The sequence below is a fragment of the Oryzias latipes genome, chromosome 11, assembly GCF_002234675.1.
Source record: "Oryzias latipes chromosome 11, ASM223467v1".
Taxonomy (NCBI): Eukaryota; Metazoa; Chordata; class Actinopteri; order Beloniformes; family Adrianichthyidae; genus Oryzias; species Oryzias latipes.
The window spans coordinates 9,407,372-9,427,129 of NC_019869.2; the positions used below are offsets into that span (position 1 = coordinate 9,407,372).

The following is a 19,758-nucleotide window of genomic DNA, read 5'->3' on the forward strand; positions in this document are numbered from 1 at the left end:
CATGTGGTAGTTAGAATACTTTGCTGGATTTTCTGTCTACGCATTCAGGTTTATTTAAGCAAAGCCTGTCCTCATTTAGGACCACAATCTGTTCTTTGCAGAAAAGCCCCGCCTCCTTTGATGCAAAACACACCTGTACTACACCTGTAGTTAGTCAAAACAGAAAAGTGGCAGTAATAGAAGCGTTCAAGCTTTCTAAATTAAGCAGAATAATCCCACCTTGTGGCCTTTTACTGGTTAAAGTCCCACTCCGATCCTCTTTTGATCTATTTTCAAAGCGTTCCCTGTTGTCTGTCAATTATTATGATACCATTTTTAGCCCAAATCAAAAACCTGTGTTGTTTTCTTGGACAAAGTTTCTGCAGGGGGGGCAAGAGGTCATCAGAAATTCCCCTCATAGTTAGCAGAGCAACCCCACCTCCCCCTTCCATCACCTATCTGTTTAAACTAAACGATAAAAGATTTTTTTTGTCTGCTCCTGATTCACAACGATTTGAATAAAGAATTATTCAGAAATGAAAATTTTAGCTTAATTTTCTTTTCTTATATGTCCTCCATCATCAGAAAAATGCCACAAGAAAAACACAATTTTCATCAGAGTGGGGTTTTTAAAACAATTTACATGAAAGAAATAAACCAAAGGCCATATTTCACTAAGCTGTTCAAGTTATTTCGGATTGTTTTGACATTTTTATGCACCTGCTAATTATTTGATATTTCAAAAAAAAGATTAGTTTTATTATATTTTAAATGCCAGGCTTTCATGGTTCTCTTTAGTTATTTTGGTTCTTCGTTTGGCTCATTGTGCTTTGGTGAACGTTTGAGTCTGCGTCTGTGAGCAGCAGCAAGCTGCAGTGCAGGGTCAGGCATGCATCTAGTTCTCATGAGCTAGAGAGCAGCTATAGGCAGAGGTGAGCTTCACTGTGGGCTGACAGGTGGAAGACGTGAGAGCCAGACAGAGAGTGACAGTCTGAAGGGAAACTACAGCTCATAGCAACACACAGGGACAAGCAGGATAAAATGAAAAAGATTTATTCCAACAACTGTCAACTGTAATCCTCCATTTATACCCAAAAAAGTACAAAAGAATCTCAAGTACATTAAAGTAATAGAAAAAACACACTGAATAAAGCCAAGACACAGCGTGTGAATTATATGCATATATAGACTATCAACTCCAAGCATTTACTTCAACCTCATGTAATCTAGACAAATCCACTAATTAGCAATGTCAAACATGACTAGTTCGCAAATACAGATTCACTTAACTTTCACATATTTCTTAAGCAAATTTTATGTTTTCAGACACTTTTATTTTTTTTTACATCAATACATGCGAGCAGAAAGAGACGAGAAGGCAGGGTCAGGCAGGGGGGTGGGGCAGGGGAGAAACAATGAAGGAGGTCATTGGCCAAAGACCAAGGCAGGGCATCGGTAAAGAGAAAAGTCAGTCAGTCAGTCAGTCTGTCAGTCAATAGGACCAAGCTAATGGTTTCAGTCCAGCGTCAGAATCAGATAGACAAAGGAAATGAGGCAGTGGCGCCGTCATGTGGTCAGCATAAACATGGCAGCCTTGTAAACAGATTTGTTGTGCTTCTTAAGTTGTCTCAATATAATTCATGTTGTGCTCTCTTTTTTTTTTGCCAATAGGTGTTTTAAAACCGCTAAAAACTCACAGTATGCACTTGGCATGGAGTAAACTATGTTGTAGGAACTCTGGAATGTGCTGTAGACATTTCCGTCTGATATCTCGATCTTTGTCGCCCGGCGACGTTACACCAGGTTGTTCTGGAGCTTGTTTACCTCAGCATTTTCTTCTGTGCTGTTAGGGGTGCTTCCATGGATGATGGAAGCAGGGCGGTTGTTCTCGTGCTTTGGAGAATGAGAGTTGAGGATGTTCATAGAGCCTTCTTCCTTGGATGGAGGGGACTTAGCTTGGTTGTCCTTCTTCTGGGGCTCATCCTGCAGGGAGAAGTTGCCACGCTTTACACATGGATTCAAATATTTATTTTGCTTAAACTTGAATTATCTGTTCATTTCTCTATATAAGTGCTTCAGTTTCCTGTTTAAAAAGTGTGTCCACTTTTGCAAAACTTCTAAGTGCATCACATAACAGTGCTCAAAAGCAGTCTAAATTAACCATATATAGGCATATTTAACCATTCATATCACTTTGACACCGCTATCTCATTAGCATGATCAAAACTTTCCTTAACCCTTGTGCTATCTTTGATGACCCCACCCTTGCATTGATGTGTTCTCCCTACCATGACAAAGGTGGAAAGATTTCAAGTAATCCATGGACACCAGTAAGGTTCACAAATCATTGAAGAAAAAAAGTTCAGCCTACTGTCTAGTGGGTCTAGATGACCCAACTCCCAATGTTAAAGTGCCTAGGATAGCACAAGGGTTAAAAAGCAATTGTTTATAACTTTATTCATGCTTTCTGCCCTGTAGTTCATTATCATTCCACTAGGGGCAGCAGAAGGTCTTTTCCTGATCATTTCAAAATGGCTGCTTCCATGAAATCTCAAAAACACTTCTGGTGGAAAAGGTTTTGATAATTTTTCAAAACTTTATGGTGGGAATAAGTTATATGTTGTGATTCGTTTTTTTAATTGGTTTAGGCTACGTTCACACTGCAGGCTGAAACGACCCAATTCAAATCTTTTTGCTTTGATCTTTTATCTTTGCTTTGATCTTTTCATGACAGTCTGACCGACACAGATCCGATCTTTTCAAATGCGACCCAGGCCACTTGGGTATGTGGTCCTGAATCCGATACGTATCCGATCTTTTCAAATGCGACCGCCGTCTGACCGGCCAGGCCACATGTATCCGACTCGTACGTCATTGATGCGCTACAAACTTCATCATTCTGCATTGAAGTAGGCGGGAACGAGAACATAAACATCAACCATGGTGGACGATGCTGCTGTGACCAGTCAGTGGAAGGGAAGCGAGGTCACCGATTGGATTTATATTTAGGGTGACAGCTCTATTCAGGCCAAACTCCAGGGCTCTTATCGCAACCGGGCGGTTTTTGAAAAGATTTCCAGCGAAATGGCCGAGCGTGGTGTTGAACCTTCCCTGCGATTACTTTTTTTTTCTCTTTCAGACCGTGGTCAGAAGCGCGGGGGAGACCTTCTCCAGGGCCGAAGGCGAATCCTCCTTCGGGGTTCACTTCCCTGTTCGGACCCTCAGATTCTCCAGAACGGGTTAATAAAGAGTCAATAGCATTTATTCTGGGGGAAACCTTCTTTTATTACCGTTCTCCTTCCTCCCTAACACACAACATGAATGCGCGGCCCCAACACACTTCCGCTGCCCCCCCCCCTCACTCCCTCCTGCGCTAGACGCGCTCTCTCCTCTCTCTTACACGCACGCACGTGGCCGCAGCACATACACATCCCCATTCCACAACAGTGGGTACAGTTGATCCTAGCTCCAATGCCTTCTAAAAAAGAGAAGATTGTGATTGTGCTGGCTCCTTCGTGAAAATAAATGCAATAATGCAAAAAGAGCACCGCTGTTGACAACACCGTTGTTGACATCAATGGTCCTTTTTCGCAAAAACCGGAAGTACGTCATCAACGTGTAAACCTAGTTCCGGTTTGTGCTTCGCTGGCGGAGGAATGGCAGAGCCTAGAGTGTTTTCGAAGAGCCTGAGTTGTGTTCCGAAGTTCACCAGCACCGATGTGATGAAGAGTGTGAAGATGCAATCGTCCACTAAAGGAAACAAATTGGACATGGGATATAAATTCGTCCACGAAGAGTTTATCCACCATTACCAAGGTAAGCTTCAGCTAGCTTTAGCCATAGCCGCATCACCGGTAACTCTGTGTGTTTACGTCAACTGTAAATCCTGGTGTTATTAATTTGTAATATAAGGCATCGCAGTGAATATGTTGTGTGTATGTTTAAGTGAAAAGGCATGAGATTAACATAACACCCAAAAATTTGGTGAAGCTGTAAATAAGAAATGTTAAGTTGCCCGTATGCGTGTTCATTTTGCTGCGGTTGCGGCACTTTCTTCACTTACTAGTATTATTTTTCTGAAAGTATGGTGAGCAGAAGTCCTCTTTTCCTGGACATGTCCTCTCTTTTGATACTGATATAATAAAATAACATTGAACATAGATGAAATGTAATTATATTTGCTTCATGTATGCAGCTCTGAACACCAATTACTCTCGATGAAATATCTCACAAACTCACTTCACTCCTCTTTTTTACAAACTCAAATCTGGTCACCCTATTGACAGTTATAGTTTCATGTCATTCTGAACATTGATGTAGCAACATAAGTATGTCCTAATTTTAACCTATATAATTTATTGTGTCTAGATATCACTGGACGCAGAAAGTGCCAACCTGAAAGCTTTCGTCTGCAGTTGTGTGGCTGCTAAAGGATTTTGCAATCACATAGTTGCCATCCTGTTCCAGACCGCACATTATTCACAGCTGGGTCTGCAGGCTGCTCCACCCCCCTGGCCTGCACGAGTGGCTTGCAAAGATGGCACAGGTGGGTTTGTGATCATATTGTCATTATTTTTTAAGAACGTATGTGTATCCATAACAACTCTAAATTATTATAAAAACACCCCAAGTAGTTACTACAGACTTTAATTGCTTTCTGCCTTTTACTTATAAGGGAATCCATCCTGAACCGGTTAGTGAGCTGATGGTGCAAAAACCCAAAACAGTTGGCAGGGACGGTCAGAGGTCCACACTGTACAAGGCATACAGGTGATTAACTTTTTGTTGCTTTGTGAGCAAGTTAAGTTTTTTTTTTTTTTAATCTTATGACTAACCAAATTATGGTTACAGCAGATATAATGAATTAAATTGAAATGTAGTTATGCACTTATGTCTAACTTTTGTGTGTTGTGTTTCTCTTGTGTAGGACCACAGCCAGATCCATATGATGGCATCTGGAAGCAGATTATGCCAGGTGCAGCCCCAACCTCTCATGGCTGGGTTGGATGGGTTTCTGAGATGGAATGAAAGAGAACTTGGATATATATTGTGGCAAATGCATGAATGCATACCTTAAATTACACTTATCTTGTCTTTAACAATCAGTTCAGCCTTCTGTCTTACTGTTGATCTGTAATGTTATTTTTTATTGTAAATGTTTGATGTTATTTGCATACCAAAAAATTAAATGAGGCACAATTTTGACCAAAATTGTTTTATTTGTTCATCTAATTTTTTTGTGTAGTCAGTCACATTTCAACAGAAAAATATTACGAATATAACAATTATATTTAGATTTTAAGAATATGTGGAAACACTAAATTTTTCCATACTATTTGCACATTATACATTATTTACATACCAAACATTAATTCACTCTTCAAAACAAAAAAGTCCATGATAATTTGCCAAAACACGGCGGTTAAGCCAGATCTGATTCACACTGCCCATCAGTGTTCCTGATGTGAAAGGACTTTATCCTACTGATCACTCTTTCCACCATAATTCTGAGGCGGGTGATGGCTGCGGTTTGTTCTGTTTCCTCCTTGCTGAATTGAGCTGAAAGCTTAAAAGGTCGAATGATGATCTTAGATCCAATGTCAGTTAGGAGGTCTTGAACGAGGAACTTTTGTCCGCCATGACATCGTCTCCTGGCTCCAGCAAAGGAACTTGGCTTCTAAGTCATGGATGTAATCCAAAGCCTCATCCAGAGCACCTGTGAAGATAAAGAAATTAAAAATCAGTCTTAATATATTAATGCTACCTTTCAACACAACACAGTAATCATGTTTTGAAAAGTATGTTAAGTATTTAATTACAAATACATTTCATTTATTTTTGTTAAGGAAATTACAAAATGACAAAATACTCAATATTAATTAAATACATGTAATTAAAATAGGTGAGAGCATGAACATCTTTTATTATAAATATTAATTTGTTCAGGTAGAAATGCATTTATCCAATAACGGTACACATAGTTGACTAACGTTAACCAAACACATTATGAACAACCTTACCTGCAGGTGGGTGTGTCACGTAGTCGTGATCCATCTTTACTGTCTTAGCGTAGCCACCATGTCGCTAGTATCTTCACAGCTTAGCTGCATAGCCTGACGTTTGAGGTTCTGTCATATACTGACTCCCTTCTCAAAGGATCAGTAAAGTTGTTCCAAGGGAAAATACTCGGGGCAACACCACTCTTCAGGCGACGAACGACGCAGCCGCACCACAATCCCGGAGCGAAGTTAGTAAGTGCCGGCAGCAGAGGTTGCTACCTGTGTTTACATTAAAACTATGCCCTTCATCTCTTCAGATCGCCTATATCCATTTGGGTTTCAGGTTTGGATCCACAGGAAAATAATGAAATGAAAGGTAAGGCTGTTTTTGGTTGGAAGACGAACAGCCTGGAACGCAACAGAGACTGCAACTCTTCGACTCTGCCATTCTTCATATCTGCTGCTACGCTAACAGGAAGTTGTTTTACACGTCATTGACGTATTTCCGGTCGAAAAATGCGGAAGTGTGAAAAAGGTCTATTGTTAACGTTAGCTACTTCCACAAACAACCAGTGACGTCATTCGCCGTGCGCAAGCGGGTCACTTCTGGGTCATTTTACGGTCACTGGAGATCACAAAAGTTCGCATTTAATTGGAAATGTGAACGGCCTTGCAAAAATATCGGATTTTTTCAAAAATCTGAATTGAGCATTAAGCCCTGCAGTGTGAACGTAGCCTAATTAAGGTGCTTTTTTCTTCCCCTGAACACGCATGTCAGCACATTGTTGTGCAAAAACTTACCAAGTCACCCAATGTATCATGATTGATACTGATATCTCATTCAAAAATTATATTGCAATTTCTTTTTGTGGATATCAATAACGGGTTTAAAAGACATCTTCCCCAAAACGTGACTTTTCTGTCAATTCTTTGCTGTATTGGGCTTTACGGAGTTAAATTTCTGGCCAAATATGTATTCACTGCATGAAAATATGAGATCAGTGTCTGTTCTACAGGAAATCCTTCCAGTTTATACAATGAGAAGGGTTTTAAATCTTGTACCTCAGGACAAGAAAGCAAAGAGCAGCTGTGTCAATGACAAATTAACGCCGGAGAACCCATGGGGTTTTTCCTTCTTTTTTTCATTTTATTTCTTTAATTTTTCTATTTTTTTACTTCTATACATAATTGCTGCTACCCAAGATTAAAAACCAAAAATAAAATTGTCAAATGAACTTTAAATGTGCAAAAGAAAATGGCTTTAGAGATTTTAATAAAATAATGCAATCATTTACATTTTGTTGATATATCAAGGATAATTCATGTTGTGTTCTGCTGTTGTACAGTTTTCTTTTGTGTTTTAGTTTCCAGATTGTTGAAAAGAATGTTTTCTATGTGTGAGTTGACATTCCTCTATTCGCTTTTGCCTCATGTGTCTTTTTTTATACCAGTTATTGTAGTTGTCGTGTCTCTGTTTTCATTTTTTCCGTCTTGACAAATATGATTACAGTTGCTTTAGGTTTGGTGAATTCTTGGTGTGTTTGCAACTTTATTTTACCTGCAACACATTCTGATATTCTATGGAGTGTAAGGGCCACCATAAAACATGAAAAATGGATAAGTATATGGGAATAAAGTCGTAAAATTGAGAGAGAGAGAAAGTCACACTTTTAGGGGAGTAAAGTAGAAACTAGGAGAAAAAAAGTCAACATTTTAGGGTTGCATGTTGGTTCAATGGCTTTTGCCTCACAGTGAGAAGGCCCTGGTTCAAATCCAAGCTGGGACTTTTCTGTGTGGTTCTTGCAATGAGTGGGTTTTCTCCAGGCTTCCACCACTGTCCAAAGTCATGTCATAGCTTGATTTCTTACTCTAAATTGTCTCTAGGTGTGATTACGTGACCCTGCAAGTAGCCAGTCATGCAAGTCATAAAATTATAAGAATAAGTCAAACAATTCTGCAAAACAAACTCTACAATTTACAACTATAAAGTTGTAAATGTCTCAAAAAGTCTCACAAGAAAAAAAGTCTTACCTCATCAAAAAAAAATTACATTTATCTTTTAAATTGTTTCAATTTTCTCAAACATATAATTATTGCTGCAGACAGAAAAGTGTGGTGGACATCACTTCTGCTCAGGAATCTCACTGAATTTGCTTTACCTTTTTTGTAAATAATTATTGAATTTGTGAACTTAAACTGGAGTCATTTTGGATTTTCATGAAAATGACCAAACTAAGTTTCTTTGTTTTTTGCCAAATTCACCTGTTGGGTTGAAGTGTGGTATGTGTTTTATTTATTAAAATTGGAAAATTGGTCCAGAATTCAGCGGCCCGCTTCATCACCAGAACTCAGTCCTTCCATAACATCACTCCCGTTCTCCAGCAGCTCCACTGGCTTCCAGTAGCTTTCAGGATTCAATTTAAACTCCTTCTCTACATGTTCAAAGCTACTGTTCAAATATAAGAGGGAGCCATAACCTGGCTCCCTCTTATATTTCTAATCTCCTCCCTATTAGCCCTCCCTCTCGCTCTCTCCATTCTTCCTCCCTTCAGCTTTCCGTCCCTCCGGCCCGTATGGTCACTATGGGGAGCCGTGGCGTCAGCCGCTCGTCTCCCCAACTCTGGAACTCTCTCCCCCCAGACCTCCGTCACAATGACTCATTTTTAATTTTTAATCTGTTTAAATTTGCTTTTCCAGATTACAATATTTCATCTGCTGTCTCATTTTATTAATGATTTGAACTTATTTATTGTTTTTAACATGTTGTGATTTTATGTTGTTTTCTTTTGAATCTGTACAGTCTCCTTGGGTGTTCTGAAAGGCGCTTTTAAATAAAATGTATTATTATTATTAAAATAGCTTTAAAACAACAACAGGATTGATCATTTAAAATACAGCCATTGCTCAGTAAAGAAGACTAAAATATATAGAACTCGCACAATAATGTGAATTTTACAGATTACCCAAAAAAACTTGCTGAAATTGTTCAAATTGTGCAAAACATTTATATAGAATTCCAAACTAAATTGTTAAGATTTCTACCAATAATCTTCCTGCTTGTGCAAAAAAGACAAAAAGCAAAATGACGCCTCAAAAGATTCCGACTTTCTGAAAAAGCAGCTGAAAGGTCAGGAAGCGTCAACAACCCCAAAATAGACTTTTGGAGGAAAAAATGAAGTGATGCACCTGAACTCCAACGCCTGAGCATGTTTCATGAAGGAAAACATGCTGAGATTGTTCATGCAGTTAAAATTTGCCGTCATGAACTAAAACGGTACAAAAACTCCTTTATTAGAGTCATTTTGTAGGCTGATTCTTGACCCAAACACTCAAGCTTGATCTAATCAACTGTTGTAACTCTGCACTTAAAAACGTCTCATGACATTTAAAAAGAAACGGCTCAGACTTTTTAGCTTTTCGACCTGACATTTAGAGCATCCTCAGACACACACACACACAAAAAAGTAAAAACCACTCTCCATAACCGCTGCAAGGACATGTCAGCGGAGCACAGAGAGCTTAAAAGTATGATTATGTTCTCTTTTATTTACGCAACCAAGTGTGGCAAATAGGCTGAGAATAAGTTTTAGGAAATCCATTTGCCTGTGGTTATGTCTGTAGATCTGTTTTTTTTTCTCCTGATGCTGTCCAGCTAATGTGTCTGTTTGTAAATGTTTGTTTATTGGCGTGTCACAGACGTGTGAAGGTCATGGGCACAGCAGGCGGTATGTAGGACACAATTGATCCATCAGAGGCTGCAGGACACAACAGTGTTTTCATAAACCTTTGCTTTTAGTTTGGAGTATTTGCCCATGCTTTTCGTTGAGATTTCCTCTATTTTAGCCTTGGAGTCATATAAAGAGCATCAGCAATGTTAAAGTTTGGACTTCGTAGCCCAATAGAAATGAGGTGAACCAGGGAAATATGGAAACAGATATGCAGCACATTTAAACTCAAAAGGTTTAAGTGGATTTATTTAGCTTTAAATTCATGAAGAATCTGCAAAACAAACAAATTAATTAAAAAAAAAAAAAGAGCTGGGTGAGAACTTCACAGCACAGGGACCTAAAATGGCTGTGCTGCAGGAACAAAATGGAGCCTCGGCTGTGTCACTGAGCCCCCCAGGAAACTGCAGAGGCTCAGGTTAGAGAGGAAGCAGATGAAGGAGCTTGCAATTTATTCACACAGCAGTGTCATAACATCTCTGAACATCTGTGCTGCAGGAAGACGCGCAGGAGGTGATCAATCATTTCACCTGGAGAGGGAATGGACCAGAAGCAATAAAAAAAAGGGGGGCCAGAAGTTTTCGTCTACAGCATTTTTACATCGGGGAGGTTTAATGCAAAGCCGGGGAAAGGAACGGCTGCATGTTCCTCTGCTGTTCTTACCTGAAAATGGTTATAAGGGTTTCTGTGTTTATACTCCCAGGTAAAGCTGGCTGTCGATGGCCTCTGAGAGGATTATGAAAGCCATTAGACAAACAAATTCAAGCAGAACACCTAATGGAAACCGCCGATTTTCTGTCGTGAGTTTAGGTCAGCAGAAGAAAGGTTGAAGACAAGATGGGACAGACATGCCAGGTTATTTAAAAAAAGAAAAGAAAAAAAAAAGTAATTGGGAGAGATGGAGGAGAAACCGTGCAATGAGGAGAAAAAGTGAAAAAAATAAATAAATAAATACGGAGGAAACACGAGGAAGCTAAGGGCATACCTGACAGATAATGTTGTCATAGTACGCCAGGTTGTGAGTATGAGCTTGGGGTGCAGGCGGGGGGGTGTCACAGAGTTTCCTTACATTTGGTTGAGAGCTGTCCGCCGTAGTTGAAACGGAGAGGCCGTCTGTCTGTGGCTCGCTGCTCTGTGTGCGGTACTTACTGCAGGGACAGAAAAAGACTTTTTTTTCCTGACGGAAACATTTGTGAACGTTCATTTTTTTAGAACTTGAAGACCCACTCTGATGTAAATGGTGTTTTTGGTGTTTTAGACATGTCCTTGGGGCATTTTTCTGATGATGGAGGACATACTGTATAAGAAAAAAATTAAGCTTAAAATTGCAGTTCTGAGTTAGTCTTTGTTCAAAGTGTTTTCTATTTTACTTGATCGTAATTATTATAAAGAAAATACACCAGGCGGGGCACAAACTCCTCCATGTTGGTTTTGGACTCCATCCGTTGATTACTTTAGCAACACGTCATGTCCCATAGCTAAGTCTCTAATTGCTTGAGTTAGAACCCACTGCTGCCAGACGATCATAGATGCGCCACATGACCTCTGACCTCATCTGTGCGTTTAAACTGGACACCCCTGACGTGCAAATTGTGTTCAGTGTGAACACAGCTTAGTGCATCCACTTGTAGACGACCAGATCCACGAACGTCTTCATTCTTCTCATCCTGGCCTCTGGCTCAAAACTGTACAGCTGGATAGCTCCAGCCATTTTGTTGCACCGGAATGCATGATGTGTTCCTGCAACTGCTGGGACAACTCTCCCTAACTGGCTTTAAAGCGATACTTCCTGACTGTGTAGCCAAAGAGTGTACATGTTATTCTTGAGCTGATGGTAAATCAAATAAAATAAATGTTAGGCTGAGCTGAAGGCTAGCAGGAGAGCGTGTGAACAGATGGATGATGGGAATGAGGGCGAGCTTGTGTTGGGCCAACACAGAGGAGAATTTCTAATGAACTGCCTTTTTTTTTTTTTTGGCTAAAAAATAAGCCATATTTAATTAAAACTTCATTGGGAATGCTTTTAAAATAAATTAAAAGATGATCGGAGTGGGTCTTTAAATGTAGAGAATGGTTTCGAACTCTCTCACCCACCTGCGTTTGCGAAGGCGCCTGTTCTCGTTCTTGAGTTGGTAAAGTCTTTTGGCAAAAAATACTATGATCATGAAGAGCATTAGGAGCACAACAGAGGCCACGCCCACCACCATGCACAACACCTGGAACTCCGTGACAGCCCATTCGCAACGCGTGCCTTTGTTCCAGATATATTCCTGCACGTTGCACCTGGATGCATAGGGAAGAGGACATATGGGCCGCATTAGCCTTTAATATCTCCTTAGCAGTTTTAGCTTGCTGACCTGATTCATTAAAATGGCCAAACTATTATCTTCAGCATATGTTCCCACATTTTCAGTGAATTTGACTAATTCACAAACCGCGTTGAGTGACATGATGGCCTGTTCTAACGTCTGTCTAGCAAAGCAGGGATTCAGTCTACAGCATGGACCCTAATGAGATCAAGGAATCAGAGCATGTGCTCACAGCTGTGTTTTTACTACCTGTGCTTACTTTTTCAAGTACACATTAAAATATGTGTGCATGTGATATGATTCAGAACCTGCAACACCTCCAAGCTCCTCATGAAGCTGCAGGATTTGACAGACGGATACAAAAAAGATGTGAAGTGTGTGTTTGGACTCCTTTTTGCAAATCGATTCTGATGCCCTTCTTAATGATACTGCACTGTTGCACAATCATTCTTATTGTGTCTGTCAGCAGCTCAAAGACAAACCCCGTCTTTACCCCCTGCCTCAAAAACTAATCCTTTAGAGACCCTGTTGCGCTCTTGACCAGCCCTCCTGACACGTTAAGCCAGCCGTCTGGCTCTGTCTGCTTGTTCAGCTGCTGTTTGTCTTCATCGCCCTAAATCTTTTCTTTTGTTGGGAGATAAACACATTGGAAATGGGCCCAATACTATAAATACCTATCATCCCATACCAAAGCAATTAACTAAAAATATAAAATTTGTTTGTATTTGCTCAAATTCAGGGGAAAAGAAAGATGCTAGATGAAAATAAAAAGCTCAGCCGCTCAGTTCCAATGTACATGAATAAAGTTTTTACATCTCCCACCTGCAGAAGGCTCCACTCCCTGGTACTACGGTGCACACTCCTCCGTTGAAGCAGAAATTAGGCTCCGTGTCGCACTGAGCAACACAAACTCCAGGTCCAGAAAGTACAAAGCCCAGCCTACAACCATCTGCACCCATGGCTCCACCAACACCTAAACCCTGGTCTGGGTCTGGGCTTGGGATGGGACCAGCTGCTGGAGATGATCCAGTGTCCATTTTTGGCCCCACTTCATTAAAAACTGCCGGGGTTCCGGGCAGGAGTGGATTCTCATCATCCACATCAGGTGGAGGTGACGGAGTGGGATCGGGTGCAGGAGTTGAATCTAATGCTGAGAGATCGTCGTCAGGAGCTGGGTCGTCGTAAAAGTCAGACAGTCCCCATTGGGTGGAGTCCCCACTTTTCTGCTTTTGCGGTTTGGGGACTTTTGCCCAATCCAAAGCTACATCAGAGGGCACAACGTCTGGGGCAGGGCTATGAAACTTAACGGGGATTACATCATCGGACAAGGAATTCCCATGAGCATCTGGTCCCCCGCCGGCAGTTAGCTCCTCTGCCACAGGTGTGCCCTCTTCAGCAAAATCTAGGTAATGGTGTTTATGAAAGCGGTGATGTCTGGTAGAATGGAGTGGAAGGCTTGGTCTGTGTCCTGCTCCAATGAGGTGGTCCTTTTCTGCCGAGTCATCGCTAAGGACCATCCTGGTGTCCAAGGCCTCCTTGTTGACAGACGAGTGGTTGTGGTGATGATGGCGCTTGACGAGTGAATGTCTTCCTGTAAGCCAGACATAAACTTTGTTGGTGGGAGACATGTGAAACTATTGGATCAACACTAACCCTAAATAACACGCCGTTTGGCGCAAAGACCGTTTACACGATCAACGTGAATCAGCTGATCATGAAAAACAGATTTTTATCCGCTGCAGAATTAGCCTGTTCATGTTGATTGTGTAAACTGCTGTAAAGTTTTGCTTATTGGCAAAAGCTGCTTTTTCCCCCGTTTTAGAATCCACTGGAATTACATTAATTGCGTAAGCGGTTAAAGAGTTACAGTCCAAGGATTGTCAACACCGGAGCTGAAGCTTCGGGTGTCAAAGAGTTAACTTTGTCAAAGAAAAAGTCTTGATTATGAGTTTATCCTTCAAAGACTGTTGTAAAGACTAAACCACTTTCAAATCAAATCAAATCAAATCGTAGTTTATTGTCATATGCACAGCTTTTATACTGACATACGAAATGTTGCTCCAGTACAAAACAACAGAAATGCATACATACAGTTCAAAGTTGCAGCAATGTTGGGCGCACCTTACTAAGCGTGGGTGTAGATGGATTACGATGTGGGGGGGGGGCATCGGTGACAAAAAAAGTATATCAACACTGCTTAATACAATGTGTGGAGACAAAAACTACACAAGTGCAGACAACAACACACTACATGAGGCCCAGTGGGTGGGAGCCTCATAGAACCATTTCTTTTTTGATCTTTAAAACAAAATTACTGTGCAGGCAGCTGGAGCATCATCAGATTTGTTTTAAATGAATAATCATTTTTCAAAGCACAGTCTTTGAAAAGTCTAATTTATTACATTTTTAAAATCGCAAATAGATATTTAGAGATTGAGTATAAATTAAAATGTGTCGAGATGTAACGATTCACTTTCCCCACCATTTGGTTCAAACCTCAATTTTTGGGTCACGATTTTGTTTTGGGTTGATATCTGACTTGTGTATTACAAAGCAACAACAATAAATTTAGAAAAATACTTTTGTTTAAATTTGCCAGTAACAATAAAGGAAAATCTTTTAGTTGGCTCAACACCTACCTTGTGTAATGCAATAAATATTTTAAAAAATGAATCCTTTAAAAGCTACGTTCACTCCAGGCATGCAAACGGTGTTCAAGAACGCATGATCTTGAACACACATTTAGCCAATAGTGTTCACACTGGACTGATTCTACCCAATTCTAGCACATATCAGCCACCGACAGGTTGAAAAGGCTTGGTGGGAAATGTCAAAGTGGTGCAAATCACAGCTCTGTTCCGGTACATGAAAGACTTGGTGTCATACATTTCCAAACCGCAATTATTAGGAGAACTCCATGGTCAATTTCAAATGGGTGGCACTTCCATGATTTAAAAGGGGCGCCATATACGTCACTACTAAATGTGAGTCAACAAGTGTTCAGTGGACACTCGTTTTGCACATTCAGTCATAGACACTTGCGTAATGACGCGTGAACACAAGCGTTTTGAACTCAGAAGTCTGAAACGTGCATTTACATAGATTTTTCATTGAAAGTGGTGCTTGAACGTGTGCGGTGTGAACCTAGCATCACACATTTTCATCAACAGACTTGTAAGCAGTAGGGATTCACTGATTCACATTCGCCACAATTTGGTTCAATGCCGAAACAAATGGTTCCGTTTTAAACCTCGAATTGTAGCATCACATGTATTTACAGATACTTTAGGCTTCCTGCAGGTTTTTCTGAAAACATTACAGTCTTTGCATTGAACAATGTCAATTCTGACAAACATTTAGATGACTCAAGGACATTTTTCTGGCATTTGAAATAGATTTGTTCTAGCACATTTTAAAAAATGTGTTGTTTTTTTTAGAAACTATATTAGAAACTGTGGACTTGAGGATGGTGTTAAAAAGGCATTTTGCTGCACAAGATACACAGTGATGGATCCATCTGTTCTAATATCTAAGGGTGTATTCAGACTGGACACATTTGGTCCAATTAAAGTGAACCAGAGTTCGTTTCCCCCAATAATCCAGAACAAATTTTGAGTCTGAATACACCCAAGCAGACCCCAGTCTGGGAGCAGGAACTGCTCTCAGGCCCTTAGACCCATCTTTGGAGGTGGTCTTGGTTTGTATACAATCAGAGTGAGCTTCGGTTTGCTCTGAGATTCCTCAGTCTGAATACAACCCGTCCTCGGAGCGGAACAACTGGACCGAAACGGCCCCCTGTAGCTGGTGGTCACGTGATCTGAACACAGTCAAAATGTAGCAACAGATGAGCTGCGGACAAATATAAAACAACACTTGTCGCGTTATCAAAGAGGAAAAAAGGGTCCACCTTGTTAAAACGTTTATTTTGACACCGCTGAAAATGCGTTTTATATGCATTTCTGCGTTTTGTTACCCACCATGCACTGCTGTGACGTCGTCCTAAAAGTTACCTTGTAGTTCCTGAACAGAATTCTCTTAAAACAATCCTGTAACACCACAGCAATGAGACACAGCAACTCATTGCAATGTGGTTGGATGAATGCAGACTCATTAAAACAACTTTTATTTGATAGACATTGCTTTTCTCACTGTTTTCCTGACAATCTATGTGTCAAACACTCATCAGTAACTTCTTGGCTGTCTTTTTGTCAGTAAGTGCCCTGCAGCACGATGCCTCCACCGGACCAAAGAAGCGACTAAAACGTTTTGAGCCTGACGTTGATACAGACAAAATTTGTGAACGAAATATAAAGTTTAAATGAACTAAAAGCAGGACTTTCATAATTTCTGCTTCTAGTTGCTTAACCCCGCCCTCGTAATTCCTGACCAATGAGGGAAGAGATCTTTAGTCAGATTGTTTTGTTTACAAGGTTTAGTCCGGAACAGGAAAGTCCCCATGATGGCAGTCTGACTACAGACCAAACACAAGGTTCAGGACTCGATCCGGACCAAAATAAGCGGACTGGGTCAGGACCAAACAGTTTTCCCAGTCTGAATACACCCTAAGGCCTTGATCAGGTCAGGATTTAGAGTTAAAGCATAGAGGCTAACTGGTAAAGCTCATGTCCTGCACGTGGTAATCTGCAAGCAGAGAAGCAAACAGACTCATGTTTTTTTTAAACAAAGAGTGTTAAATAAAAATTTGCTGCAGATTTTTTTCCTGACAATGAAATGATATAAGAAGGTGTCACAAAAACCTCTCCATCATGAGAGTAGAACAGGAGAAAATTAACTTAAGTCATAAGCAGGAGAAACAGGAATCACTGTATTACAAGACCTAGTCTTTCATTCAGAGCTTGTACAAAAAAAAAACACCTGAACGTGCTTGGAGTCACTAAGATTAACGGAGGCTGAAGCGCCACGAGATTCTCCTCAGACACACATGCATCGCGTGGTTGCCATGGTGAGACGCAAAGAGGTGCCATGTTGAGAGGAAGAGCGGAGCGAGAGAGTTGCAGTGAACACAGAGAATTCAGTGTTAGTGCTCTGTCTGTCTTGATTTTCAATCAACTGTCAAAAAAAAAAATCCACCTAAGGTCTAAAAGACACACACAGTGACCCAGACACATTAATAGGAATTCAATTTTCATTTTGAGGTATTTTGTTCCGCTCAGATTCACATCCTTAGCAGCTGTCTGTCTGAACATCCAGGGATCACAACAGCAGGACTCCAAACCTAAATGCATTCCTTCAGGGGAATTTTCATTAGAAAAATGACAATATTTGGATTTTTAATTGGGATTTTGCTGATAACCTCTGGCACTACATTGTCACCATAGTAACAGGTTTTACCTGAGGTCATTGTGATTGGCTAGACTCCCAGCGGCTTTAACATGAGCATGATGGAATGATATAAGGATGCTTAGATGGACTCGAACTCAAACTGCTGACTGCCACACCAGGTGTCAATCATCACAGTAGATCAAAACTGATCCTTTATGTGCTTTTGCTGTTTTTTTTTTCTTTGTCGTGTTTGCCATCGTTTCCACCTTCGACTAGCCAGCCCTCTAACAGTCATCCATTCACTTCTATGAATTTCAAATTTCCGGACTATAAATAGTCTTTTCTTCCCACCTCTCCTGTGGGAAATAATAATGATCTGATCTATGGTGACATCTCATGAGCTGTCTGGGGCAGAGGGGCCAGATGGACCTCACAGCATGCAGCCTTTAAAACTGTGGACACGCCCTTTCCATAGAGATGGATACTTTTGATTTAGAAATTGAATATTTGCTCATTTCGTAAAGATTATACTAGAGGCATCTGAAAAAACGACCAAAAAATAGAGTGACAGTATTCTAATCCACCAAAAAAAAAAATCAACTATTGCAATACTTTAATTTGAAATTAGGCAGAAAAAAAATGACCAAAACATATGCATCAAATAAAAAAATGTTTGGATGAACATTAAATGAATGTTACAGCATTATCACAAAATTAATCTTGTTTTGTGGCATTTTTGTGGGTAATCTGCTGTTTATTCGAAGCACTAAATATAATTAAAGGAAAGAAAACCTATTCACTAGTCATGAGGTCAAAAAGAACAATTCCATAATTGGAATTATTAAGACCTCCCCTCCACATGGTGTCTGCCTTCAATCATGACAGGGAGGGCGGCAGGCGCGTTGTGCCGGTCATTATGTGGCTGCGTTTACGCCTGGTTGCGCATGGAGACCGCGGGTTGCGGGGACCAAAGGCGTCGCGGGTTTCGGCGGCTGCGTGGAACACCTGCGACCCCTTTGCGTGGACGGCCATCCCTGTTGCTGGGCAGCGGCAGAAAGCTCATTTTTATATTCCCGAGATCCTCCTGGTTTCTAGCGGTGCTTTGGGCGCAGGCGCATACCCACCAGCAGGCAGACAAAGCGAACTATATGGCTGTAGTGTGAGGTTTTTTTTTTTTTTAAACCGGACATCATTTGAATGTCCTGAGGAATTTAGTGCAGACATTGACCCTTCTTTTTATCGGGTGCCTTTTCGTCGTTTGGCTGCATTTTAACAAAAATTCAATCTAGATTGATTAATGTTTGAATTAAAAAGCCATTATCACACCCTGCCAGTCTGATAGGACCTGATGGTTCAGACCCATTTGTCTTTTCTTTTAATAACTTAAGCAAAACGTTGGAAATCTGCCAGGTAAATTGACACTGTCTGGTGCAAAACGTTATGTCTAATCTTTCCCCAGTCAAAGTCACCAAAAGCCGATTTGATTTAATGACCCAAAAATCCTTTTGGACAATGTTTTCATCAATTGCAGGTGCGGTCTGATTCTCGCACGTGTGACACAATCAAAGGTTGAGTCGGTTCTTACCGTGAGCAGACAGGGAGGTGATGACCATCGAGATGGCCAAAAGCACCTGCCAGCTCCACAAACGAGCGTCCCCGCGCGCCATAACGCACGTTTCCTCTCCGTGACCCGGTGATCGATGCAAGCTGGATTCCTTCCCTTAGTTCGTCTCACCGGTCAGATGTAGCTAATCCTCCCCGCAGATCCTCCCGAAGTTCAGACCTCCATTATTGCCTGTACGGACGCGTGAACACCTCAAAGACGCGTGGGCTCTCCCACGTCCTCGCGCGGCTGCTCTCTGCTCCGCACCTTTAGCGCGTGTTCCTTCAGTCTGCGCTTGACAGCAGCGGCGGCGGCGGCTCCAGGAGGAGTTGTAGTAGTAAAGCGCGCGACCAGCGGTGGGTCTGCAGAAACCACACGGGATCGACGCCGAACGCCTGCGCGCGATTTGCGCAAGCGGCTACATCCGCGGTGTGCGCGCACACTAAAGTGCCAACGCTCTGGTGCAAACACGCACGGTCCGTGAATAACTTGTAGATCTGCTGTTGGACTGCCACCTCTGTTGTCAGTAGATGTCAATATGCTCCATTTCACAGCACAGCGTGATTCTCCGTGGGTGGTGTTTTGTATGTCAGTGGGTTATTGGGTGCGTGTCGCCTTTGGGCAAGCAGAGAAAGGTTTGCAAATGCTGTGAAGGTGTTAATGTGCGTGCAAGTGCCTGGATAATCTTCTTTAGTGACATAAAGAATCCAGACAATAGCATCTGCTGCTGCTTCTTCACACAAAACTGCTGACCTGAAGACACCTTCTCCTTTTTTTATATATAAATGTCTGAACTCGACAATCAGCCACAAAACTGCCAGCAGAGGTCTAGAAAGACTATTAGGGGCATAACAATTAAT

The 19,758-nt window shown here is 41.2% G+C and overlaps 1 protein-coding gene and 1 long non-coding RNA gene across 3 annotated transcripts; both read right to left on the reverse strand.

The window, feature by feature from the left end:
• Nucleotides 1-1,016: 1,016 nt before the first annotated feature.
• LOC101164657 (chondroitin sulfate proteoglycan 5) lies at nt 1,017-19,527 on the reverse strand. 2 transcript variants are annotated; one of them, XM_011480799.2, is made up of 5 exons: nt 18,881-19,527; nt 12,835-13,603; nt 11,798-11,986; nt 10,773-10,851; nt 1,017-1,962 (listed from the first exon to the last, which is right to left on the reverse strand). In XM_011480799.2, exons 1-5 carry the CDS (start codon nt 18,960-18,962, stop codon nt 1,774-1,776), a joined length of 1,308 nt encoding a protein of 435 aa, XP_011479101.1. In that variant the 5' UTR covers nt 18,963-19,527; the 3' UTR covers nt 1,017-1,773. The 2 variants fall into 2 exon arrangements, with proteins under 2 accessions (XP_011479101.1, XP_011479099.1); XM_011480797.2 differs by having other exon boundaries at nt 10,689-10,851.
• On the reverse strand, nt 9,936-10,677 carry LOC111948196. The gene is made up of 2 exons (XR_002874152.1): nt 10,367-10,677; nt 9,936-10,233 (listed from the first exon to the last, which is right to left on the reverse strand). It is a non-coding gene; the product is annotated as an uncharacterized LOC111948196 (long non-coding RNA).
• Nucleotides 19,528-19,758: the final 231 nt, after the last annotated feature.